Source organism: Mustela nigripes, chromosome 2, assembly GCF_022355385.1.
Source record: "Mustela nigripes isolate SB6536 chromosome 2, MUSNIG.SB6536, whole genome shotgun sequence".
In the NCBI taxonomy this organism is placed as follows: Eukaryota; Metazoa; Chordata; class Mammalia; order Carnivora; family Mustelidae; genus Mustela; species Mustela nigripes.
The window spans coordinates 210,710,946-210,738,306 of NC_081558.1; the positions used below are offsets into that span (position 1 = coordinate 210,710,946).

At 45.5% G+C, this 27,361-nt stretch overlaps 1 protein-coding gene across 5 annotated transcripts in view; it reads left to right on the forward strand.

Moving 5' to 3' along the window:
- DOP1B (DOP1 leucine zipper like protein B) overlaps nt 1-24,044 on the forward strand; it is a 108,350-nt gene extending 84,306 nt beyond the window's left edge. For 3 of the 5 annotated variants that reach the window (XM_059392321.1, XM_059392325.1, XM_059392322.1), the window contains exons 25-37: nt 1,219-1,323; nt 1,420-1,486; nt 3,302-3,446; nt 8,427-8,512; nt 8,752-8,861; nt 8,984-9,130; nt 10,053-10,114; nt 10,617-10,745; nt 16,740-16,876; nt 20,127-20,182; nt 20,404-20,565; nt 22,907-23,036; nt 23,548-24,044. In XM_059392321.1, coding sequence (XP_059248304.1) covers nt 1,219-1,323; nt 1,420-1,486; nt 3,302-3,446; nt 8,427-8,512; nt 8,752-8,861; nt 8,984-9,130; nt 10,053-10,114; nt 10,617-10,745; nt 16,740-16,876; nt 20,127-20,182; nt 20,404-20,565; nt 22,907-23,036; nt 23,548-23,799 — 1,588 coding nt within the window. In that variant the 3' untranslated portion in view covers nt 23,800-24,044. Of the gene's footprint in view, nt 1-1,218; nt 1,324-1,419; nt 1,487-3,301; nt 3,447-8,426; nt 8,513-8,751; nt 8,862-8,983; nt 9,131-10,052; nt 10,115-10,616; nt 10,746-16,739; nt 16,877-20,126; nt 20,183-20,403; nt 20,566-22,906; nt 23,037-23,547 lie in introns of those variants that run through there. The other 2 variants (XM_059392324.1, XR_009402602.1) reach the window with 2 other exon arrangements.
- The last annotated feature ends 3,317 nt before the right edge of the window (nt 24,045-27,361 follow it).

Genomic DNA, 27,361 nt, shown 5'->3' on the forward strand with positions numbered 1-27,361 from the left:
AGACCTAATCTGACTTTATAAAATCCAAGTGCTTTTATGTTCAGTGTTAAATGTGTTAAAGACTTCCTTTAGCAAAAGGAGAAATGGTTCTTCTGGGTGCTGTCCTCAGTGTTTTCCCGTGGCTTCTGCCTGGGTGTCCCGAGCTCACTAGCGCTTTTGATTTCCCACGGGTGGAAAACAAGCTTCCCAGGCTGCTCGGGTCTTACACAGCACATCTGGGTACAGCTCGCAGCCCCTCCACTGTGTGGGGCCATCTCTGTTGCAGTAACAAGGGGGATGTAGGGGGTAGAGCCCCCCTCTCAAGGACGCCACCCAGTCCTCACATGTCTGGCAGGAGTTCCGCAGTCAGGTGGCCCAACGACCAGATACGAGCTCCTTGGTTAACCCAGTTCCCGTTCCGTGGTTCGAATTCACCGCATCCTGAGTTTGCAGGAGGCTCGATCAAGGGGGATCAGAATGGCAGGAGTCCCCGGGCCTGGGGTGCAGTTCAGACTAGCTGTTGATGCTTCACCCAAGCATCGTTCGAGTTCCTTCCTCTGGGATTTAGAGAGGAGCCAGTCACGTCTTTCCTTGTGGTAGCTGCTGTGCGGCGTCCGCCACAGCGGTCTGAGTGATACGTGAGCTGCTGGAGCAGCAGCAGGTTCGGATTTTACCGTCCCCTTGCAGAGGAGGCACTGCTGAGGTCACTCCCGAGGTGGTACGTCAGGCACCAGGCCTTGAACCCAGGGCCCTTGAGCTGCGGCTGAGCTGCTGCATGTTGTACGGCTCGGGCTCACTGTGACAGCTGCCGAAGATGAGCTTCCTGACGGGTGACCTTGGGACCTGGGGGCTGACTAGTACCAGCAGCACTGGGGAGGCCAGATACTCGAGCTGGGCAGGCCGAAGGGATCAGACAGCCCTCTGGTTCAAGGCCTTTATTTGATAGACAGGAAACCAGGAGCATCTGACCTGTCAGCGGCAGGATTTCTGGTCTCCACACTCTGGGTTCTTGCCCGAGTACACAAATCTCATTTGTGCGTATTTTAATCTAAAAAAGAAACAGGTCAGTCAGATACTCCGTCTTACCTCTGCTTTATAACTGCCCGGACCTAAAATCCTAAAATGTGCTTGTAATATGTGTTTTGACTTGTTCACAGTTGGGTATTTTTTCCTCTTTCTTTTTTTTGTTGTTTTGTTTTGTTTCTCCTTTTTTTTTTTTTTTTTTAAAAAAAAAAACAGGCTCCCAGTAACAGCCTTGCAAGAGAACTTCCCATCATTGCTGGGCGTGTTGAAGGAATCCGTCCAGTTGAACCTAGCTCCCCCCGGATACTTTCTGCTTCTCAGGTATTGGAACCCAGTGTTCATGTTACTGTGTGTTTCTGCCAGGACACCCCTCGCTTCTGCAGCGTTCTTAGTCTGAAGCTGGTTGTCTCTCAACAGCATGCTGAATGACTTTGTGACGAGAACTCCCAACCTGGAAAGCAAGAAGGACCAGAAGGACCTGCAGGTCTGTGTGTGAGAAGTTCAGGAGACGTGCCCGTTCCGGGAGCGGTATCCACCTTAAGAGGACGTGCCTGTGGATCGGCAACACTGGGCAGAATCGTTCTTAGATTCGCATTTGTCCTCATAGCTGGCTTCTGCTGTTAGTGTCTTCAGAGGGCTCCACAGACCCGGGCAGAGTCGCCTGCCTGAGTTCTCGTGTCAGACCTGAGCAGTCCACTGTGGGATGACAGGGTGCCCCACTCCTCAGGGTACCGGATGTGGCTGGAGCCGCCTCGGCAGCGTTACATTAATAACTCCATCCATACTGATGCCTTCCCTGCAAACGTTGCTTTTCCCCATTATTAAAGTACTATGTACTCGTAGGAAATCTCAAAAATCCTGAAAAATCAGAGTGAAACTCACCCTAGGAAAAGGGAAATCTTAGAGTAGAAAGGCAACAAATAAATAGAGCGATGGAGTGAGGAAGTCACTATTGTGCAACCGTGAGAATCAGTGATTCAGGGATTTGGGGAGCCAAGGCTTCAATTTCAGCTGGGACGTGTATCAGCTTTATGCTCTGGCGATAGTTCTGCGAATCCTTACGATCCCGGGCGTTGGTGAATGGTTTGTCCAGTTCCCACTGCTGAACCACTGGAGCTCTGTCTGAAGCACAGTCGGGCGTCATTAGGAAACTCAGGGTCTCCTTTGGCCTCCAGCTGTCACGACAGAAGCATCATTAAAGCCCAGATGCTGTGTGACCAGTGCCTGGACAGCACTTCCCGAACTCCCCACTCAAGGCCCCACTTTGTGGCCCATTGCCCACAGCACATCCCTCCCTTCAGTCCATTCTTGCCATAGCTTTGGCCGCAGTGTTAGCGCAGCTGGTATGGCTGGTGCACCTCGCCCCTGCTCATTTGCAGCTGCTTCTGTCCCACAGTGCTCAACCTCCTGATGCCAGCTCCTCACCCCTGCTTCGAGGCGGGGCCTGCCCTTCTTCCCCATCACTCACTGCATGGGAAGTGGGACCTCCTCTGAGCTCTCAGTCCCATTTCCTGCTCTTTTCGCCACCGTCACCCACACCACGCCTATGCGTACGCTCAGGGCAAGGCAGTTCCCTCAAGTGTGCCCCTGCCGGCCACAGGCTGGCGGACATGCTCTTGCCTCCTGCCTAAACACAGCACAGCGGAAGTCGGTGGTTCGATTCTCAGATGTCCAGGACTTTCGGCCAGTCTCCGCGGGTGACACTTGGTGATGCTGGCTTGAGAAAGGGGCTCAGCATTTCTCTCCCTGTCACAGCCACGTGACCCGCTTCTCTGCTGATTGTGCTTCTGATACGGATCCCTCGTCACTTCGCCCTCGAGTCCATTTCACTTACTTCTTTGTGTTTCTTGTATGTTATTGAAAGATGCAATTCTAGCAAGAACCCGTGGTCCTCGAGAAACTGGAAAACGAATGTCCCAGGTGCCGTTTCTCTGTGGTGTGCCCGCAGTGGCCAGTATTGAAGCCGGTAGTCTTATGTGGCTATTAAGCACTGGGAATGTGGCCTGTCTGAACTGAATGTGCTATAGTATAAAACAGGCATCAGATCTCAAAGGCCTCGTGCAAAAAAAGTGTGAAATCTCATTAATTTTTATATTGATTACACATTGATCATATTTTGGATATGTGAAGTTAAACATTAGGAGCTTGTTTCTTCTGATCTTTTAATGTGGTTCCTGGAAACTGCATCTTATCTGTGTGGTTCGAGTTGTGACCTGCATTGTGTTTCTGCTGGTTGGTGCTGTTGAAGGCGTTTTGAGATTCTGAGCTGACCTTTCCTCTTTCTCTCCGTTACTCTCAGGAAGTCACTCAAAAAATCCTCGAAGCTGTAGGGAGCATTGCTGGCTCTTCCTTGGAACAAACCAGTTGGCTGAGCAGAAACCTGGAAGTGAAGGCCCAGCCTCAGATTTCTCTAGAAGAATCTGATGCTGAGGAAGATTTGTGTGGTAGGTACAGAGACAATCAGAAAACAATGCCTGCTGCCTGCTACTGCGAGGGGGTCTGGTTTTTCCTTAAAAGTAAAACAGTCTGGGGGCGCCTGGGTGGCTCAGTGGGTTAAGCCTCTGCCTTCGGCTCAGGTCATGATCCCAGGGTGCTGGGATCGAGCCCCGCATCAGGCTCTCTGCTCAGTGGGGAGCCTGCTTCCTCCTCTCTCTCTCTCTCTCTGCCTGCCTCTCTGCCTCCTTGTGATCTCTCTCTGTCCAATAACAAATAAAATCTTAAAAAAAAAAGCAAAACAGTCTGGGGACACCTGGGTTGCATGCATGGTTAAGCATCTGACTCTTGATCTCAGTTCAGGTCTTGATCTCAGGGTTATGAATTCAAGCCCCGCACTGGGATCCATGCTGGGCACTGAACCTACTTTAAAAAAAAAAAAAGCAGACAGTTTGTTTTTACTATTTACAACATAATTTGTGTGTAATAAACAATAGGATTCCACTGATAGAGCCCCGAGTGACGTATGCTACCATGGCAGCCCTCACTGATCCTAGATCAGAATCCAAGAAAGTAGCTTCCCAGGATAATCTACATAGATTAGGTGAAAGAAATCCGTGGGGTATAAAAAATATGGAGATATATGTTTTTCTTTTCATGGAACTGTGGAAAGAAAATTCAGTAAACCAGCGAACTGTCGTCAGGTGGTTAGAGTCATTAGATTGTGTCTTTTCTTTATGCCTAACACACCCATGCCTCTCAGTGCCTCGTCACTGCCGGGGATGTGAAGGTTTTTCTAGTGGAGGTCACATGGGCTCGGCACACCCCAGCCTTGCTCTCAGTTATAGCTTCCGAGGAGAGCAGCCAGGAGACACTGAGGGGAGACTCCTCTGTCTACTTGGGCCGTGATCAACCAGGTGCTCTGGAGGAGTCTGCCTTAAATGCAGCCATGGAGGTGGTTCATTGCCAGTGCCCTGAAGACCACCGGACAGATCTGCCAATGAAGCAGACCTTAGGCGATCAGATCTACTGCAGGGAGAGACAGACTTGGCAGGGTCATAGCAGCGTCTCATTGGGGGAGTTTAGGGAGGACCTTTGTAGGGTGTAGGGCCTTGGCCGAGTCCTTTGAGGCAGATCTTTTAGGGTGGGGAACTGGTCAGGATTGGGCAGAGCTTTGGATGGGTGGGCACAGCACAGGGTGAGAGTCTTGAAGTGCCTCTTGACGAGCACGCTGCCTGTTGTGATATGTAAACTGTTTTAGTCGGTTTTCAGTGGTTCTTTCAGGATTAAGTGTATCTTGGAGAAAGTAACTGTTTTTGTTAGTTCTCCGTATTATTTAACCAGGGGACAGGAGCGTGTGCCCAGTCCCAGTATAGGTTACACCAAACGAGTAAACCAGTTTGCTCTTCGTTTTACGAACACAAGAGCAAAAAATTACATTTAAGTTCTCAATAGGAACTACATAGTACAGTACCCACCACAAAGGCAATGTTCAAAAGCTGTCCTGTGATATTTTACTGGGTCTTTCATTGTCATTAGCAGCAGTTACAGCAACAGCTCAAAGCTACGTCTATGATCTTTACCAAAAGAGAGTCAAGAAGTCAGGGCTCTTTTCTCTCACAGGTAGCAGAAATAATAGAAACAAAAGAACAAAACCACTTTGGCTCCTGTAAGTGAAAAGCCCTTCGTTGGTGTCTAGTTCTAGGCATACCAGGAATCAGGCATTTGGCTCAGGTGAACCAGGTCTCATGGCGGAGGTCCCGGGTGGTTCATTGCCGACCCGGAGGAGGAGAGGGAAGGGCTGGTGCACGGGAGCCTTGAGAAACGAGTGCCCACCGGAAGGGGCTTCTCTCTCCCCAAGAGGAGGAAGGATGGCATACTCGGCAGACTGTGGTCCACCGGCCGCTACTTCTGCCGTATTAGCCTGGTAACTAGTTTTGTGGTTTGCGTAAGAAAAATAATTACCCTTGATTGTGTAATGAAGCTGCCACAAGCAGTGCCCTGGCATTTGCTGACATAAAGCAGCAGTGAGGCTTTTCAGGCTGTGGCTGTGTTTATAGCTGTGGAGGGGGCTCTTGCCTCTGCTGGGCTCAATCCCCGGGGTCATTTCTACCCCACGTGCTGGTGTACAGCTGGAACTGCTCCACCAGAGTGGCTGGACTGACTGCTTGGACGGACCACGGTCACTGGGCCTGGCTTTTGCACAATGATTTCATTTGACCTCGAGATAATGCTAGAGTAAAATTACCTTATTTTTGTTTAAAGAAATCAGAGAATTCCAAAACTGGAGGTGATTTTGGAGCTTCTCTATAAAACCTAATTATAATTTGGTCCTCTCATGATAGAGGACCAAAAACCCTGAGTGTTTAGGTCATGACCTTGTTTGTTTTTTTTTTTAAGATTTTTTCTTTATTTATCTGACAGAGATCACAAGTAGGTAGAGAGGCAGGCAGAGAGAGAGGAGGAAGCAGGCTCCCTGCTGAGCAGAGAGCCCGATGCGGGACTCGATCCCAGGACCCTGGGATCATGACCTGAGCCGAAGGCAGAGGCTTAACCCACTGAGCCACCCAGGTGCCCCATAACCTTGTTTTACTTAAACAAATTACGTGTATACATATGGGCCACAGAAAGCATGAAACAAAGTGAGGCTTCAAATAATGTGTTTGTCCCCATTTAGAGTTTGTGTGCGTGCCCCCGGTGTGCGGCTTCTCACCGCGAGTCCGCGGGTGGGGTGTCCCGCGTGCGGGCCCCAGCACCGGCGCACGCAGCAGGGAAGAGAATAAGCAAAAAGCACATTAACAAAGGGACCTTTCAACTCTTTTGAAAATCTGAAGTTCTTTAAAATGAAAGCTTTTTAAAGATGAAAAGAAGAAGTAAATGACCCTGAGAATTGCAGGTGGTTCTTCGTGTAAGGACAGTAGGAGTCCGATTAGCAGGAGCAGCAGGGAGCGGGGAGGTGTTACAGAGTGTGTCCTCAGGGAGGTGACAGTTGCTCCGAGAAGTTAGGGGACAGCTGCACAAAGACCCGGAGGGCACTGCTCAGAGGGATGGCAAGTCCTGGCGGTGGGTGTGGGCCAGAAAGCAGGAGACCAGCCTGGCTGGAGCTCACTGAACAGGGGGGAGGGGCCCGAGTGGGGTGCCTGGTCAGGAGCTTAGATTTCATCCCACTCGCTGTGGCAGCCATTAAAGTGTTTCAAGCAGTGACGGGCTCTTCCTCCGTCTTTAGAAAACAGTTTGGCTGCTAAGAGCAGTAAGGGCTGTATCAAATGAGAGCGGAAAACGGAAGGCCAGTTAGCAGCGCTTCACAGTGGTGTGGGTGAGAGACAGTGCTGGCTCGGAGGCAGGGGTGATGGAAAGGTGGACTGACTTAGATGCAGAGCCAGCAGATTTGCTGATGGGCTGCATGTGGTGGTTAATGAAAAAGGCAATCGAGAATGACTTTGGGTTTTAGCTTACGCAATTTATCGAGGGGGAGAAGACCAAAATAAGAACATTCTGGAACAGGAAACTGAGCTTGGTTTTGCAAGCATTACATTTGAGATGTCAGAAAAAAAGAGAAGGAGCCAGAAACGATGCTTAAGTGGTCACCAGGGTAGGAGAGAAACCAAGAGAGCACAGAGTCATGAAACATGAGAGGAGGGTGCTTTCAGACGGGGGGAGGAGTAACACAGTGGGAGGCTGCTGAGAAACGGGAAGGTGCGGCAGAGACCCACTGGGCTTGACAACATGGAGGTTGGGAACAAGGAGGGAGAGAACACTGGAGCCGGTGGAGAGGAGGCTAGGAGAGGAGGAGGAGGCCGTGAATGCGGAGAACTCCTTGAAGCTCACTTGTCATAGGACAGTAACCGAGTAGAACTAATGGCCAAAGAATAGCCCTTATGTTCTTGTTTTTAAATTGGAGTATACCAGAGCGTATTTGTATGTGAAGGATATGTGCAGCAGAGAGGGAAAAATAAATACCAAAGAGAGAAAGGGCAGTTCGAAAGCAAAGCCCTCGATGGCCGTGGGGCCAGGCTTGATGGCAGAAATGGAACTACTGTTCTTCCATAGGAGCCAGGAGCATGTGCATCAAAACAGGAGACAGCGCAGAGAACAGAGAGATGTGGCCAAACTGAGGGAGTTCCCTTCCGTTTCCATTAACTGCCTTGGTGAAATAGGTGCGGTTATCAGCTGAGAAGGGAAGAGTGTTGATGGTTATTGAGGAAAGATTGACGTGGCAGAGTAGGAAAGCCAGCACACCGCCGGGGCACGGCTGGTGGGACGATGTGGTAGCATCAGGTCCTTTTTGAGATTCACGGTCATGAAGGAAAGTGAGATCTATTCCATCGTTGTTTGGTTTTCTCCGGAACGTTCAACTACACAGAAACTCCACAGGCTGATCTGCGGGTTTAGCCAGCTTTGCATTTTTCCAGGTGAGTTCCTCAGAGGGAGAGAGCAGCAAAAGAGCCCAAGATGTTTGCCAGGTCGATGGGAGACCATGGCTTAGGTGGGGAGGCGAGAAGGACAGACCCGGAGGTGTTGGTGGGCGGTCGGGGCCAGGCCGAAGGGTTGGAGGTCTGCGCAAGGGTTCGGGAAGGGCAAGATGCGGTCAGAGGGGGAGGCTGGAAGTGGAGATTTGGGAAATTGCTGAGTCCAAGAGTGTGGTGGTGACAGTGGGTGACCCAGAGTAACAGATTCTTGAAAGAGAGGAGGTCGGGGGTCAGAGGCCCCGAGGGTAAGACGGATCATCCGCGGGGATGTGGGCATTCTGAGAACAATGCTGAGAAGAGGGATGGGGAGGAGGACGGCGAGTCAGCGCTGATTTATGTGATCTCAGTACCCAGGTTCTTCCTGAAGTTGAACATGTCAACAGAAAGGAACCCCTAAGGGATACTTATGTGCAGCCTCAGTGTGCAAGGCTGGGGTGCATCGCTCACATCTGTGAGATGTCTCAGGGGCAGAAATGGTGGCCCATCCGCCATGACTGAAGCACAAATGCATCTTTCTGTCAGCAGATACCACCGCAACTGCTTCAGCAATGGTGTCCGCGTCTGCGCCGTCGGTGTACAGCGTACAGGCCCTGTCTCTCCTGGCAGAGGTCAGTGCACACCTGACTTGTCCTCCCTCAGTGGTGTGATGGCCGGCTCGGAGCTTGGCGCAGGCTCTCCAGTCTTGGGCCAGAGAGTACCGGCCGCCGCTCCTGCTGGCCTCCGGAGCTCTGCCAGCCTCCAGCTGCCCCGGGGAGTTGTCTTGTTGGGTTATGTGCCCCTCGGGGACTAATTCTTACTGTCGCTGGCCTCAGAAGGTTTCTGTTTCCTTGTGATCCTGCTCCGGTAGGTCCTGGCATCTCTCCTGGACATGGTTTACCGAAGTGACGAGAAGGAGAAAGCGGTGCCCTTGATCTCCCGCCTGCTTTATTATGTGTTTCCTTACTTACGCAATCACAGGTACTGTCATCTCCTCCTTGTGTCCTGCCTGTAGGGAGCAAAGTCGGGTATGGGAGAGGCACCAAGCGGCTTTCTTTGCGCACTCTTTGACCTTGAGCCTTTTCCTCCCCACCCGTGTTCAGTGCCTACAACGCGCCCAGCTTCCGGGCCGGCGCTCAGCTGCTGAGCTCTCTGAGCGGCTACGCCTATACGAAGCGAGCCTGGAAGAAAGAAGTCCTGGAGTTATTCTTGGACCCTGCTTTCTTTCAGATGGACACTTGCTGTGCACAGTAAGAGACGCTGTTCTGACAAAGGGCTGGTGCAGATCCTCCAGTGGAGAAAATGTTTCGGTTGACATAATTCTCCTACTTGAAATGGGAGCAGTTAGCATCAGCCCAGATCCTAGGACGGCCCTGTCACAAGCTCGCGTGTTAACCGCATTCATGGCAGGGGGTTGGGTGCTTTAAAAATATAGAGGTGCATTTTTTATCAAAAGGATTTTGGTGACGAGAGCACGTTATCCCCGGAGCACACAATCCAGGGTTCCAGTGTCCCCTGGAGTACTCCAGTGCTAAGATGACAGCCTGCTGGTGACGCCGTGCTGTCCTTACCCCACGTCTCAGCACACGCTTCACACGTTCTCACTGAGACTGTGCAGCCGCCCGGCATAGCTGCTGAAATAGAGATGTGAGGTGAACTCCCTGCGCCCTTTCCGGAAGGTCAGCAGAACCACACAGTGGCTCTCCCCCATCGGATTTTGGTTACGAGAATATATCAACGGCCTCGATGGCGGGTAGCGACTGGCCCGAGTCTGTCCTGCTGCCCTCCCACCCCCACTCCTCGCAGCCCTGCGCCTTTCACCTTGAAAGGCTGTTGCTCTTCTGGGGAGCCCACTGGGAAAGTTAGTCGTATTCGATATCACTGCTCCTACTTTCCATCAGCACAAGGGCAACTCTTGAAAAACTGTTTCTCTTTTACCGTAAGCTGGGAATTATTATTTCTTCCCTTTGTTACTCGTCGCCTGTGTCATTAAGTTATAAATGAAGAGCTTTTGCTCAGCTTTCCCTTGTATTAAAACCTGTTTCTTTCACTAACTTCTTTTCAGGAAACAGGTTTTAATAGATCTCAAAGGGGCATGTTCTTTTCTTGATGCCTCTAATCAGACTGTCATCCCTTACATATTTAATTAACTTTGCTTTTTTTAATATCCAGTTGGAAGTCCATTATTGACCATCTTCTGACTCACGAGAAAACAATGTTTAAAGATCTAATGAGTAAGTTGCATGTTACTTGCACATAAATCACACTTTTAAAGGCCCGATCCCCTCATAATCCTCCTTTACCACATAGCTCAGGACTCCCCTCGGATCTTCAGCGATGCCGTCCTAGCTGCAAACTATAATGTAACATGCCTAATGTGTCGACTCACGAATGAGCCTCCCGGTTCTAGTGCATTGACAGAAGGCCCCGACAGCCTTTCCCTACAGCTTTACCACGGGGGGAATACTTTGAAAGTAGTGATAGGTTTACCATAATTGATTAGGAGTAATTGTCTGTCCCTCGTATCCTCTTCTAATGCTCTATTGTTAAATGTTCTTCAAGAAGTATTTACGTTTCCTCATAAATATGTCAGTAATAACCACGAGACGATGATTACCTTAGGACCATGATTTTTCACCAGGAAGGATAGAAATGACACGATTATGAATGGCCTGTCACTTACCTCTGATTGCGGTTTTCTCACTAAATGGAACGTATTGGCTATATTTATTCTAGACATGCAGAGCAGTTCTTTAAAACTCTTCTCGAGTTTTGAGCAGAAAGCCATGCTGCTAAAGCGCCAGGCTTTTGCCGTCTTCAGTGGAGAACTTGATCAATACCACCTTTACCTTCCTCTGATACAAGGTAAGAAGGGCACCCCACCCTCACCCCCAGCACACACCCCCCTCGTGGATGGACACCCAGCTCAGGCAACTACCGGGGTGGCCCACAGCATGCTCGGGCCGGATGGCAGAGTGTTAAAATGAGTGCTTGTGGAAGACCTCTGGAAATTTATCAGTGAATCTGAAACTTTATTTTAAAAATCAACGATTATAATGCTGTTAGTTTTTCCTAGGTAGTTTCTGAAAGTCTGAGTACTTTCTTAGCATTGCCTCCTGCTAGATGCACCTGTGGTCAGGATATTTGAGGTCACAGCACCAACCGAAGCTAGTGAAGGAGAAGTCCCTTTCCTTAACAGTTTTTCTCTTTTTTGTACTTGCTATATTTTTTGCCTCAAAAATGAACTACTGCAGCTATTGTACATGATCTTAAAGGTTTTTTTTTCCCCCTCATAAAATGTGCAGGTGGTGAAGTGGGCATTCTGCCTAAATTCACAATTCACCCTTCTCCAAGATACAACAGAATTCTCAAATAGAAATGTGTTTTCTTTAAGACTCATAGCCTGAATGGAATCAAATAAAATTAATACAATCCTTAAGGATTTCTTTGTTTAATAATATGAAAACTAGTATATCAAATAATTTTTCAAATATTAGAATTATAGTGTGAATTCTTTATTGAGGATCAGGTTTACTAAGGTATAATTTACATACAATAAAAGTCACCTTTTTGGGTATACAGTTCTGTGAATTTTGATAAGCACATATAGTCGTGGAACCATCACCATAGCCAACATGCAGAACATTTCCATCACCCCGGAAAGTTCCCCTGCGCCCCTTGGAAGTCATCCCCTTCCCTTCCCTTGGGTTAGCAAGTGCTAATCTGCCTTCCTCTCATAGTTTCCTCTTGCCCCGAATATCCTAAATGTCATTAGGTGGGGTGAAGCCTTTGCGTCTGGCTTCTTTGACTTCCCTAACGTGTTTTGAGAGTCGTCCATACCATATTTATCAACAGCATATACTGGTTTTTATTGCCGAACGGTATCCATTCTGTGACTAGCTCACCAGTTCACCAGTGTAGGGCATTCGGGTTATGTCCAGGTAGAATTATGACATCCATCTCTTGCTCTGCCCTTTAAAAAAAAAAAGTATTTATAAATATCTGTCAGCTGGGGCACCTGGGTGGCTCAGTTGGTTAAGTGCCTGACCCTTGATCTCAGCTCAGGTCTTGTTATCAGGGTCGGGGGTTCAGGGCCTGCACTGGGCTCCACACTGGGCATGGAGCCTACAATTAATCAATGTATACATAAGTAAATATATAAATATAAAGAAATTTATAAATGTATCTGTCAGCTCACAAATTCTCTTCCCCAAGTCATCCAGGTGACTCTTGATATTAGTAGTAATTGTCAGCTTACATGCCCACTTGATTAACTATTTGAAAGGTCTTAATTGTTACAGTTCAGAACATTAACAGCTCTCACAATTATTAATTATGACTATATTTTATATTTGTAATAATAAAATATCTTTATACTAAAACTGACATAATTTTAACCCGTGAAACACAGAAGGAGATTTTCACATCATAAAGTCCTGAGTACGGGATGCCTGGGTGGCTCAGTGGGTTAAAGCCTCTGCCTTTGGCTCAGGTCACGATCTCAGGGTCCTGGGATCGGCCCCACATCGGGCTCACTGCTCGGTGGGGAGCCTGCTTCCTCCTCTCTGCCTGCCTCTCTGCCTACTTGTGATCTCTGCCTGTCAGATAAATAAAATCTTAAAAATAAATAAATAAAAATAAATAAAGTCCTGAGTACTTGAAATATGTGAGAGCAAATGTTCCGATATCAACAGATCCTTTCTTGTATTGCTGATTCAGGCAGATGGTGGCCAGGATTGCCAGTAAGGGTGATGGCAGCCCTCCAAAGACTTTGGCTGAGTGCAGAGACCATAAGACACTCTTAACTCTAGGAAACAAACTGAGGGCTGCTGGAGGGGAGGGGGGGAGGGGATGAGAGAAGTGGGGGATGGGCATGTGATGGAATGAGCACTGGGTGTTCTATGCAACTGATGACTCACTAAGCTCTGCCCCTGAAACTAATAATACACTATATGTTAACAAAATTGGATTCTCTCCCCCGTCTCCCATCACACACCTTTAAAATAAGTTGCTGAGGCCCGGAGAGCCAAAGAGATGGTATTGGGTGTATAGAACAAGAAAAGAACAGACCAGAGCCTTTCTCAAACAGCGTGGTGTGGTTTGACCACAGCAGGATCTAAGCATCCAACAATTCTAAGGAAGTCATGCCTCTGAGAGGGAGAGAGAGTAGGAGCTCAGGGCTCGCCCCCATTCTCTGCTCACAGAAACTCCTTGGGTTTGTTAGGTTTATCACTCAGCTAAGGAAGGATGGTTAGAGATTGAAGAACATTCGTGATTCTAAAATAGATGATCTTGGCTGAAGAATAATCTCATGAATTTAGCTTTTCTTTGGAGTACCAATATGAAATATTTGTACAAATCATTTTTTCCATAATACTTTCTGTTTTGGGGACACCTGGGTGGCTCAGTGGGTTAAAGCCTCTGCCTTCAGCTCAGGTCATGATCCCAGAGTCCTGGAATCAAGCTTTCTGCTCAGCAGGGAGCCTGCTCCGCCCCCTCCCCCACTGCCCACCCCCCCCCCCCCCCCGCCACCTACTTGTGATCTCGGTCTGTCAAATAAATAAATAAAATCTTTAAAAAAAAAATACCTTCTATTTCAAAGTGGATTAAGACTGACAAGCAGCTGCACAGCCAGTACCAAGTGTTCCTGTGACTGTGCGCCCTGCTTCCCCTCTGGTAACACCTCACACAGCGCAGTCCATTAGCAAAACCGCTTCAACCATCTGGCATGGTTTAGAAAGATAGAGAATGTCCTTTTTACTCGTGGAATGCTCTTTCAGTTGCTTTATTGTCTTGATGTTCCACATTTCCAACCATTTCTGATTCGTTGAAGAATATCTTCTGGATGTTCTTTGAGTACCGGTCTGCTGGCCACAAGTTCTCTCTGTTTCCCTTCGTGGAGACGGTTTATCTCATCTTCCTTCTTTTTGGTGTGGGTGACCAAACACCCAGAAGGATGTTTTCATGAGAAATGGAATTCTGGGGTGAAGTTCTTTTCAAGTAGCACTTGAAAAATACGCTACTTTTTTCTGACTCCATGGTTTCTGAGGGAAGTCTCTCATTCAAATTATTGTTCCTTTTTAGTTACAGTAGCCCCCCTTTTTTACAGGGGGTACATTCTAAGACCGCTAGTGCATACTTAAAACCATGGACAGTACCAACTACTACATATACTATGCTTTTTGCTGTACATACATGCCTGTGGTTAACTTAATTCATAAATCAGGCACATATAATGCAACAATTATTATAGTATACTATAGTGAAAGTTGCATGAATGTCATCTCTCCCTCAAAATATCAGAAGGGTGGCCATGTGGTGAGATGAAGTGAGGTGAATGGCATAGGCCTGTGATGTTTAATGTGAGCCCAGTACTGACCCCCTGACGATAGGTCAGAGGGAGGGTCATCTGCTTTGGCAGTCAGCCAAGGTCAACCTCAGAAAGCAGGACCATGGATAAGATGGGGACGGAGGAGACTACTGTAATGTATCATTTTCCTCTGACCACTATCAAGACTTCATCTTTACTTTTTCACGTTTTATTATGTAACTGATTTTATTATGTAACTGAATGTTACATCATTTCTTTGGTTTTATCCTTCCTAGAGTTCACTCACCTTCTTGTATCTGTAGATGTCCATCTTTTACCAAATTTGTAATGTTTTCGGACATTATTTCTTCAAATATTTTCCCAGCCTGTACCCTTTTTCCTCTTTCTGGGACTCCAGTGACTGAAACGTTAGATCTTTCATTGTCCACTGGTCCCTGAGCCTGCTCGTTTAATCCCCCTCACTTTTTTTTTCTTTCTTTTGTTCAGTTTCAGTAATTTCCACAGATTCCGTCTTCAAATTCCCTCTTTCCTCTGTCATCTCCAGTGTGCTGTTGAGCCCACCACTGAGGGTTTTTCTAGTAAAGTGATTTTATTTTACTTTTTAGTTCTAAAATGTCCATCTGGTGCTTCTTTGTAGCTCCTATTTCTTTGCTGACATTTTCTATTTGTTTCAAATGTCCGTAATTGATTATTGGAATATTTTTAGACCACATCTTTTTGAAATCCTTTCCTGATAAACCTCTGTTACCATCTCTGTATTTGTGTCTTTTGATGGCTTTTCTCATTCAGGTTGAAACTTTGGTGTTCAGCTTACCATCTCCTCAAGTGCCTAGCCCAGAAGAAAATAAAAAATTAAAAACCCTCGGGAACTCACCTTCAGGTCATTGCTTAAGTCCCACGGATCCTAGCCGGTCCGGTCACCTTCCCCTCGCTTTTCAGTTTTCTGATGCAGTTTATGTATTTTTGTTCCAGTTTATTTTTTTTAATTGCTATTAGAGAAATAGGATGTAATCTGTTTATTCCATCTCATCCAGAACCAGAAACCCAAAGCACTCTTTAAAAATGCCACTCTTGGGTGCCTGGGTGGCTCAGTGGGTTAGGCCACTGCCTTCGGCTCAGGTCATGATCTCAGGGTCCTGGGATCGAGTCCTGCATCGGGCTCTCAGCTCAGCAGGGAGCCTGCTTCCCTCTCTCTCTCTCTCTGCCTGCCTCTCCATCTACTTGTGATTTCTCTCTGTCAAATTAATAAATAAAATCTTTGAAAAAAATGCCACTCTCTAATGCCACTTTTAAAAAAATGCCACTCTAACTGAGCCAGTAGAATGTGTGACTCTTGATCTTGGGATCTCGAGTTCAAGATCCATGTTGGGCGTAGAGATTATTTGAAAAGAATTTTAAAAGCAAAAAATGCCAACATATCTGTCAAGTGTCTGAGTTATGCTTGATCCTTCATTTGGTCAAGAGTGTTTTTTTCTTTCTATTTAAGTAATCCCTACCCCCAATATGCGGCTTGAACTTAAACCCTGAGATCAAAAGTCACATACTGTACTGATTGAGCCCGCCAGGCACCCCGGCCAAGAGTTGTTTTTTTTTTTTTTTTAAGATTTTATTTATTGATTTGACAGGCAGAGATCACAAGTAGGCAGAGAGGCAGGCAGAGAGGGGTGGAAGCAGGCTCCCTGCTGAGCAGAGAGCCCAATTCGGGGCTCGATGCCAGGACCCTGAGATCATGACCTGAGCCAAAGGTAGAGGCTTTAACCCACTGAGCCACCCAGTGCCCAAGTCAAGAGTATTTTTAAAAGCAAGACGTAAAAACCTATTTAAGCTAGCTTACATAAATAGTTTAATCGTAACTAACATGACAGTAGTTCAGCTGTTTGCTGTAGCAATTTTATCATGTTCCTAAGAAACCTTAAATTATCATGGCAGGGGGGAAATCACTTTCTGCAAACAATTACTTCCATGGAGAAGTGGGGAAGACTATTAGGGGCTAGAGGAACTCACACCTTCTTCTCCTACAGGAATTCAAGTTTTTAAGAAGTCTTGGCCATGAAATACCAACTTCACTGAATACCTCTCCCTTTCATTCACTCACTCCACTTCCCACTCCTCACTCCCAGATACGATGTCAGTGGCCAGCCAGCCTCTGTGATTCTAGAACACCATCACTCACCAAGGACCTTCTGTGGTTCTTGGGTCTTATATTTCATATTCTCAGAAGAGCATTTAGTGGCCATTGGTCATCCAGTGGATTTCCAGGCTAAGTCAGAGGTTGATGTCTTTCTGGTCAGCTGTGGCAGGGGCAGAAGCGCAGTTGGTTCACTCCCCTTACCACGAACCGCTTCACTTCATAAAGCAGAGGGCTGCTGGTCAACGAGCCGGCAGAAACATTCTCCCAGCACCCATTTCTTAGGCTGCATTGTTGTTAAAGGTCAAAACAGATACAGTTTTGGTTTTTTTTTTCTTTGTCTAGTGAGAAACCTCAAACTGCATATTTGTGTGACATCTTGAAAATCTTCTTTCCTTAGAACGCCTGACAGACAATCTCAGAGTTGGACAGACATCCATAGTTGCTGCTCAGATGTTTCTTTTTTTCAGAGTTTTGCTGCTAAGAATATCTCCCCAACATCTGACTTCACTGTGGCCCATAATGGTCTCTGAATTAGTAAGTACAAATATTTTACTCTTGGAAGCAGGGCTGAAGCAGGTTTTTTTTTGTTTTTGTTTTTGTTTTGTTTTTGCTTTTTTTCAGGATTAATATACTGTTTCATTTATATCTTAATTTTATCTGCAACATTTTCAGCCAAGCTGGTAGCACATCGTCAGCTCTTGGTTAAATAGGGTATTTGTTTTGAGACAAAGCCATTTAATGCATCCCTGGGAAATTTTGTAGTTTGTATAAACAAAGTATAAAACTTTAAGGCACAGTGAGTAACTATGTACACGTTACCAACTGACTTCCATTGGACAGGTCAAGAAGGTAAAATTCAAGAAACGTAAAAATCTCTGTAAGTTACTATCTTCCTGCTACTATGGTAAGGAAAGTTCCTAGGCGAGCTCTTTCAGATCTAGTGCCTCTAGGGTGAAAAGAGGGTCAGATCATCTTCTGGTAATGCTTGCCCTCCCAGTATCTGGTTGGAGGGGCCATCTCAAGTGAAGTCAAAAGCAAATTAGAGGGAAGACGTCAGGTCATCATGTCTCTGAGCTACTGGTGTGAACTGTAATTTATAGTGACGTTATTTACATAATCTACAGATTAATCCTTTAAGTTCTAAGTTATAGAGTTTACACCCATGACTGGAAATATTACCATCACATACCTTGACCTACCATACCATACCACGAATTCACATAACTAAAGATTCCTAATCAAAAATTATCCTTCCTGGGCGCCTGGGTGGCTCAGTGGGTTAAGCCACTGCCTTCGGCTCAGGTCATGATCTCAGGGTCCTGGGATCAAGTCCCACATCGGGCTCTCTGCTCAGCAGGGAGCCTGTTTCCTCCTCTCTCTCTCTGCCTGCCTCTCTGCCTACTTGTGGTCTCTCTCTGTCAAATAAATAAATAAAATCTTTAAAAAAAAAAAAAATTATCCTTCCTAAATCCCTCATATTTCCGTTGAAGAACTTCCTAGCCAGATATTCACATTCACTGATAATAGATTTCCATAACAGGCTCACTGTATCTATGTTGTGAGTTTCTTTGAAGCCGAATCTTATAGGGATATATTTAAGGTTGAGGGTGGCTCAGTCCATTGAGCATCTGCCTTTGGCTCACGTCATGAACCCCGGGGTCCTGGGATGGAGCCCCGTAGCTCAGCGGGGAGTCTGCTTCTCCCTCTCCCTTTGCCTGCCTCTCCCCCTGCTTGAGCTCTCCTCTCTCCATCACATAAATAAAATCTTCAAAAAAATATTTAAGATTAAAAGCTTAGTGCTGTTTAGAAGGCTATTAACAACCATTAATCTCAGAAAGCATTATAAGTCTGTGGGTAGGCTTTTAAGAGCAGCATTTCTGAAATACTCCACACACTTTAGTTCTTCCTTACTCACATTTAATTATAAATTAGTCATAAAGATATGTTTTAAGATTCTGAACACATATTTAGGAATATTTTCAAAATTCTCTTTCAGGAATAATGTACTATTTCATCTATATCTAAATTCATATGAAAATTTTCAAGTTGGTAGCACATAGGTTTTAGTTAAATAGAGAATATTTTATCTTCTGTAATCATATTTGATCTTTTAACCATCAGCTTATTCCCACTGCTTTAAATTGTTTGATATTATTTGCTGTTTTTTAAACTGTTTTTTTCGGGGCGCCTGGGTGGCTCAGTGGTTTAAAGCCTCTGCTTTCAGCTCAGGCCATGATCCCAGAGTCCTGGGATGGAGTCCCACATCGGGCTCTTTCCTTGGTGGGGAGCCTGCTTCACTTCCTCTCTCTCTGCCTGCCTCTGCCTACTTGTGATCTCTCTCTGTCAAATAAATAAAATCTTAAAAAACAAAACAAAACAAAAAAAAACTTTTTTTCCAGTTTTACCAAGATATAATTGACATACAGTAATATATAACTCCATATATGGAGAAATGATGACCACTGTAAGTTTAGCTAACCTCGATCATCTCATAGATATAAAAAGAGGAAAAGAAAAACATGTTTCTTCCTTATGATAAGAACTCTTAAGATTTACTTTTAATTATTTTATATATACCCCACGGCAGTTTAACTATTGGCGTCATGTTGGATATGATGCCCTGGTACTTAACTCATCTTAAAATGAAAGCTCGTGCTTTTCGACCACCTTCATCCCATTTCCCCTCCCCCACACCTGCCTTTGATAACCACAAATCTGATCTCTTTTCCTATGAATTTGGTGTGTTTGTTTTTAAGATTCTACATATAAATTAGATTATGTGGTATTTGTCTTTGTCTAATATATTTCACTTATTATAATGTTGTCAAGGCTCATCCATGTGGTTCCAAACAGCAGGTTTCCTCCTTTTTTATAGCTGAATAATATTATACTCTATAATCTACAACATTTTCTTTATCCATTCATCCATCAGTAGACACTTGGGTTTTTCCCATGTCTTGTAACTAACACTGCAGTGAACATGAGGAGGCAGATATCTCGTCAACACGGTGTTTGCCTTTCCTTCTGATACATTCCCAGAAGTGTAATCGCAGGATCATAGCATAGTTCCATTTTAAATTTTTTGAGGAACCTCCTTCCCAAGGCGGTTACACCAGTTTGCATTCCCGCCCACGGTGCACAAATGTTCCTTTTTCTCCACATCCTCACCAACACTTGTCATTTCTCGGCTTTCTGATGCTAGCCATTCTGACAGGGGTGAGGTGATATCTTACTGGGGTTTTGTTTGTTTGTTTGTCTTGCATTTCCCTGATGGTTAATAATGCAGAGCATCTTTTCATGGACCTGTGGGCCATGATATCTTCTTTGGAAAAATGTCTATTCAAGTCCTTTGCCCATTTTTACATTAATTTATTTGCTTTTTTGTTATTGAGTTGTATGACTTTTTAAATATATTTTGGATGTTGACCTCTTATCAGATATTTGGTTTGTAAATATTTTCCCCCATTCTGTAGGTTATCTTCTCATGTTGCTGATATTTTTGCTTTGTTATTTTTTTTTTAAGATTTTACTTATTTGTCAGAAAGAAATGAAGAGAGAGAGTTCATAAGCAGGGAGAACAGTGAGCAGAGGCAGAACCAGGCACCCTGCTGAGCAAGGAGCCCAACTCGGGGCTCGATCCCAGAACCCTGGGATCATGACCTGAGCCGAAGGCAGATGCCTAACTGACTGAGCCACCCAGGCGCCCCAGCCATATACATTCTAAACATTAAGCTCGGTTTAATCTCTCTCAAATAGTAAATTGTATTTATGTTTTCTTTTGAAGATTCAGATATTCATACAGCTTGAAGAAGATCTGAGAGACGATGATGAATCGTTGAGGTGAGTTGTGCGAGGGTCTGTGTGCATCCGTGAGTGGTGCACATCACTTTGTGATGCTCGGTTATCTAACACTCCATGTTATTTTCTCAAAGTACTTAGGAAGGGACCCGCTATTTGACCATTTCTTAAAGGAAAAGGGCTCCTTAAGGACCTTGCACAGGCAGATGGACTACAGCGTATGTGAACAAATTTGTAACAAGAGTTTCTTTGCAAATTTATAGAAACAGCAATAAAATCAACAGAATGAAAGTTTCAGTTGCCGATGGAAATGGGCCCTCCGTGGGGGAGATACCCCCGAGTGAACTGGTCTTATATTTATCAGCTTGCAAATTCCTGGACACAGCACTTTCTTTTCCACCTGACAAGATGCCGTTATTTCAAATGTAAGTCAGATAAGACCATGTGTCCTCTTTGAAATGGTGACTTTCCTTGTCAGCACTTTTACTTTGTTGTGACCCGTGTATGGGAAGCCCCGGTAGTGGTTTCTAATGGCTGAGGAGAAGACCAGGTTTCAGAGTGCTCACAGCACCTGCGGTTTCCTGAATTTGGCTCATGGTAGTGTTTATGGATGGGTTTCGGGGAGTGTGTGGGGGGTGGTTGTTCAGGGGGTTTCACTACTGAGTGTTTATAAAACAAGAAGTAGGGGCTGCCTGGGTGGCTCAGTGGGTTGAAGCCTCTGCCTTCGGCTCAGGTCATGATCTCAGGGTCCTTGGATCAAGTCCCGCATTGAGCTCTCTGCTAGGCAGGGAGCCTGCTTCTTCCTCCCCCTGCCCCTCTCTCTACTTGTGATCTCTGTCAAATAAATAAAATCTTTAAAAACAAAAAAATAAGAGTTGGGGAATGGTGGTCCTCACTGCATTTGTGTAGATTTCATTATCCGTTTGTTTCTAATTAAATAGATGGAACACTGTCTCCAGCTCACTTTGCGTCTGTTGGCTTACATTTCCTGTAGGCTTAACACAGCTGCTCATATGGTTAATTTCATGCCCGGCCCCAGATGCCACTTCTCTCTGTCCTATCCCCCTAGAGAGAGTAATCATGTAGAAATGTTTGTGGTTACAATGTGGATTCTTCTTTACAGCAGACTACAGACTACAGAGTGAAAGAAGCCAATCTGAAATGGCTGTAGACTGTATGATTCCAACTCTGTGGCATTCTGGAAAAGGCAAAACTGTGAAGACAGTGAAAAGGTGGTCAGGGGTTACAAGAGAGGGAATCAGAACACAGATGGTTTTTAGGACTGGGAAACTACTTTATTTGATACTCTTTTTTTTTTTTTTTTAAAGATTTTATTTATTTATTTGATAGACAGAGATCACAAGTAGGCAGAGAGGCAGGCAGAGAGAGAGAGAGGAGGAAGCAGGCTCCCTGATGAGCAGAGAGCCCGATGTGGGGCTCGAACCCAGGACCCTGGGATCATGACCTGAGCTGAAGACAGAGGCTTTAACCCACTGAGCCACCCAGGCACCCTATTTGATACTCTTAACAGTGGCTACGTGTCATGACATTTATCTACATCCAGAGAATGCGCACCAAGAGTGAGGCCTAAGTTGAACTCGGGACTTGGGGTGATAACAGTGAGTCAATGTCAGTTTCCCGATGGTTACAGACGTACCATTCTGGTGGAGGCTGTTGGGGCTTTTGCTAGTTCGGAAGTCTTTGGACTTTCCAGGCAATTGTGTTGTGAACCTAAACCTGCTGTAAGGAAGAAAGATTTTTTTTTAAGTGGGTTCTGATATATATGAGTATGCATGGCAGCATTATTCGTAATAAGCAAAAAGTGGAGAAAATCTAAAGTCCATCGATGTATAAGTATTCATACAGTGGGGGCGCCTGGGTGGCTCAGTGGGTTAAGCCTCTACCTTCGTCTCAGGTCATGATCCCAGGGGCCTGGGATCGAGTCCCGCATCGGGCTCTCTGTTCAGCAGGGAGCCTGCTTCTCCTCATCTCTCTCTCTACCTGTCTCTCTGCCTATTTGTGATCTCTCTCTCTGTCAAATAAATAAATAAAATCTTTAAAAAAAAAAAAAAGTATTCATACAATGAAATATTCAGCAATAAAAAGAGATGAAGTACGCACGTGTCCTTGCAGCATGGACGGACCTTGGCAGCATCATGGGAAGCGAAAGACGGGAGTCACAAAGAACCACGTGTTCTGTGATTCTGCTTATATGACTGTCCCCAATAAGAAAATATGCAGAGGGACGCCTGGGTGGCTCAGTGGGTTAAGCGGCTGCCTTCGGCTCAGGTCATGATCCCGGCGTCCTGGGATCGAGTCCCACATCGGGCTCCTTGCTCGGCAGGGAGCCTGCTTCTCCCTCTGTCTCTCCAGGCCTCTCTGCCTGTGCTCGCTCGCTCTCTCTCTTCCTCTATCCCTGACAAATAAATAAATAAAATCTTAAAAAAAAAAATTAAAAAAAAAAAAAAAACAAAAGAAAATATGCAGAGACAGAAAATAGATGGGTGGTGGCCTAGACGAAGCGGACGTAAGGGATGGAGGGCTGATAGGTAAAGGGAGCAGCGCTTCTTCATGAGGTGATGAAAACATCCTAAAGTTGATTATGGTGATGGGTAGACAATTCTGCAAATAAACGAAAGGCTACTAAATTATACACTTCAGGGGGGTGAATCGTATGGTGTGTGAGTTGTATCTCAAGAAAACTGTTTAAAAATCTTTTTGAAGTTGGCTCTGAGCCAAAAAAGGTTTTGTTGTTTTTGTGTCCAGTTACAGGTGGGCATTTGTTCCAGAAGTGGACACAGAGGGCCCTGCCTTCCTGTCGGATCTTGAGGAGAGTCACCAAGAATGCAAACCCCACACTGTTAGGATTCTGGAACTTCTAAAACTAAAATATGGGGTAAATGTCTTCCTTTTTGCAATTTATATTTGTGGCAGAAGGGACAAATCTAGGCAGTGAGAGAAGTCCTTCACGCGCCGCTTGACTTGAATGACTTTGAATAATTTTCTAAAGTTCTTTGATCCGAGTGTTAAAACTTGGAGGTGGTAGAAATCCCATCTTTACTTTCTCATTTTTATGTCACTTTCTCATCCCAGTTGCCGAGGTAATCATCCTGGATGACAGGATCGGGATCCGTGGAAGTTTTATACACAGAGTCCCTTTATTATGCTGAGGACAGGCCTGTAGGAAAAATGTCTGGAGCCTGGCTGGGGTGGAAAATGTCAGTTGAAGACCAGCATTTGAGTTCATTTGGAAACTGCCATGAGTACTGGTAGTGAATGTTCCTAAAGAACCCACTGCTTAGGTTTGCAGCCCGCGTGTACCTCACTTGCATCTCTAACACTTAACAAAGCTGTATCATCTTTACAGGGTTGGGTGGTGTTTTTTTGTTGTTGTTTGTTTTTTGCAGGAAATTGGCAGTTCTGATGAGATCACCATGAAGAATGAATTCCCCCTTCTGCGCCAGCATTCTGTTTCCAGCATCAGGCAACTGGTGCCATTCTTCCAGACTCTCAGTTGTGCTTTTAAAACCCAGAGTAAACTGCCTGCTGATACCCAAGGACCTCCGGTCTTGGAGTTTCCTGTCACAGATAGCCCAAGGGTCTTGAAACAACTAGAAGAATGTGTTGAGTATGATTTTTTGGAACATCTGGAATGTTAACCACGTAAGACAGAATTTCAAATCCGTTTACTGATATTGCTGTGAAAACCAGGATATATCCTAAACAAGAAAAGAGCCGGGATAGTGCTTTTAAATAAGTTTATTTCAATTTTGAAGGTCGATTTCAGATACTTTTCTGTGGGGCAACAAAACACACCTCCCTAAATGCCTTGTAATATATTTGGATCTGATTGTATGTTTCTTCCTCAATTTATGTAAAGAAAATAAAATAATATATCATCTGATGCTAGCACAAAATTTGTAATATGAAGTGTGAAGGTAATGAGTTGTATTCTTTGTCGATGTAGATATATGGGCTGTCAGTATATTTCCCTAAAAGTTTACACTTGTTGAATATTACTTTCAACCTTTCAGTCATATCCTTCTTTTTTTTTTTTTTTTACAGAAGTCGTATCCTTTAAAGCATTTATTTTCATACCGTATTTTAAAACCAAAGTATGTTATTTTCTGAAAATAATAATTGCCATTACCATTGGCTTCAGCAGTGCTGAGGGCTTGAAGATAGCACAGTGTATTTAACTCTTTCCCATTAAAAGCACATGGTAGGTGGCTAAGTTGGTTAAGCTCAGATCATGACCTCAGGGTTATGAGTTCAAGCCCCAGGTCGGGCTTCATACTTAGAGCAGAGTCTGCTTGGGATTCTTTCCGTCTCCCTCCCCCTCTGCCTCCTCTCCCCCAGCTCTTGCATACATTCTCTCTTTCTCTCAAATAAATAAATAAAATCTTAAAAAAAAAATCACATGTTAAGGGGCACCTGGCTGTCTCAGTCGGTGGAGCATGTGACTCTTGATCTTGGGGTTACAGGCGTTCAAGCCCCACATTGGATACAGAGATGATAAATGAACTTTTTTTCTAAAATCACATGAGAAAATCACAGTGCATCCAGCTTCGAAAGAAATACATAGTCTTCAAAACTCTAATGGCTGGAACCTTAGTTATGTACAGTTAATTGCTTTGCCAGCACTTTTCCATCGTGGAGCCTTTAATGCCTGAAGCTACTGTCAGGGAAACTGACCCTTTGGACTCTTCCCTCATAAGCTGTCCTTTCTGGGATCTTTTTCCCACTTTGTAGACACCCCTTTTCATTAAAATAATCCCTTTCTCAGCACAGACTCCTCTCGCCTGGCAGCAGGTCACCCCACTCTTTCCCAGCCTCTGTCTTTCTGCCAGCTACCCTATTCAGAGTCCTGGCTTGGCGCCCCTGCTCTGCTGTGGGAGCCTCCACTCTGCCAGCCAGCGTGCTTTGCCTTCCAGACTTGCCTACCTCATGTCCCCCTTTCAGACTCCGGAGCACTGCGTGGAGTCTCATTCCCGCCCAGAGGGTGCATACGAGGCCCAGTGCGCGCTCTCAGGTCCATCCTTTCTGTAAACCAGCGTGTTCTGGGATGCAACCAACATTAAGTTCCTCCTAACATTCTTCTACTTAATGGTCTGTGTGCGGTGCCAAAGCAGCTCACAACATTAGCCCCGGTCTAGGATTTGGGGAGCACATATCCGCCTGATTACCTAAATAAGGGCTGAAGAGGAAAAAAAAAAAAGCACCCCTGGAAACATGGGTATTCATCCAAATGTGTGTGAAAATTACAGTTTTTTACACCTAAGGGGATATCTTTAAAAACTTGCAAGTTTGGTCACTGAAATTTTAAATATTGAAGTGTAGACTTCCAAATCCTGCATAATTTACACTGTGAGTTAGCTGTAATTCAGATTGTGAGGAAATAGCCATCGGCTGATGAATAGTTAACACCAAGGTGAGTGCATATGTTCATATATCAAAATTTACAACAAAACTAACAATGTCATCAGCTATTATGCTGTGGAAGGCAGTTCTTGTATCTGTACCTAGATTTACAAATTTTGTTTTTCATTTTTTTTCTCCCCCATATCTAAAAGAGCTTAATGGTTTCTGAAAATATATGTCATTTAATCCTTATTTATTAAATGGAAATCTTAAAAGACAGGGATTCAACAACATCCCTATGTTTCTCCTAGAACACCGACAAAGTCTCGTAAACATGATGTACCTCTAAGTCTTTCATTAGCGGTACCTAAGCAGCTGACAGTGGAAGCTCCAAAGCCAACTTGCCTGGGTGTGACTCAGCTTCCCCACATACTAGCTTGGGCAAAACTTTGTGCCTCAGCCTTCTCAGCTATAAAATGGGAATACCGACTGTAAATGTATCTTAGGGTCGTAGCAACTTACCATCTCCAGGCTGCCTTTATGATCTATAAACAGTTTTGATCATGCAGGCATCAGTAAAAAAGTAGACTCAGCCCACCCCAATGTCTGGAAACATGAGGAAAAGCAAGATTAACAGTTTGGGTATCTTCTTTTTACTTCCCAACAGAGGCCCTTCTGCACCCCACTTTGGAGCCAATGCACTGACTCCATTCCTCCCAGAGGAAGCTGGTGCTCTGTGTTTAGCTCTTCGTCACTGCACTGAGGGCAGGGAGTGTGCTGGGAGAGGTGGGGTTGCCAAGGGCGGCCACAGCAAAGCGGAACACAAGGGCGCTCTAACAGTTGGACACCCAGAGGCGCAGGCGGTGTTGATGGGGATGACATGATCCCCACTGCTAGGGCGCTTTCCAGGGGCCAGGCACGGCGCCAAGTGCGTTACCCGAACCCTTTTCTTTCTTACCACCTCCTTAGGAAGTAGGGGCCTACCCCATTCTGCAAGTTCAGCAGAGCCAGGAAACAAAACCTAAGTCTGTCTCCCTCTAGAGCCCTATGTTCTCAACCTCAGCGCTGAGAAAGTGAAACAGGAAATCCCTGAGGTGGCTGCTCCTTTCTGGGAACGTGTGGAAGGCAGTTTCTGAAACGACCCGCCTATCTATCACTTCCTGTAAAGCCAGCTGGTACAAGACCACAGCACTCCTAGCTTTGAAGGTGTGGTGAGATGTGTTTTAGAGGACAACGAACCTTACTGCCCACTCGGTATACATTATGCCCATTTAAATCAGGAGTACAAGTAGCTAGATTTGTGGAAATAGTTGATGAAGTTTGTACCTAAAAGTTTTGACCGATTACCCAGGAGACTGGACAGAATTCTGTGCCGCTGGAATAAAATACTTCGGTGTGAGACCTGCAAGAAGGTATTACCTGCAGGTCAGTGAGGCAAACCAATGAACACGCAAAACCAACATCTTCAAAGAAGAAAGTGTGATTGGGACCAGGATGCGGACCAATTAAGGAGTTTCCCCACTCTACATGAAGGAACAGCTGGGCTTCTGTGACTGTTACAGGAGTGTCATGTGTGTGTGCGCGTGCGATCGTGTGTCCATGTTTTGTTAAGTCCTGTAGTAACCATTCCAGACTATCCAATCCTCTTCAGCCAGATTCGGTGCTGTCTCTGAAGTTCAGAGTGAAGGGGACCCTTTCCAGCATTTTTGAGAATGGGTATGAGTATCCCAAGGTCAGCAATCTGTCCTTTACAGTTGGAATCCAGCAAAGCAACTATGCTTAGCAGGGGTCCTCCCACTGGGATGTGCAGGAGACCCTCCTGGCGAGCTGGCTAACTTGCAGAATGCCTAGCCTCCTCCC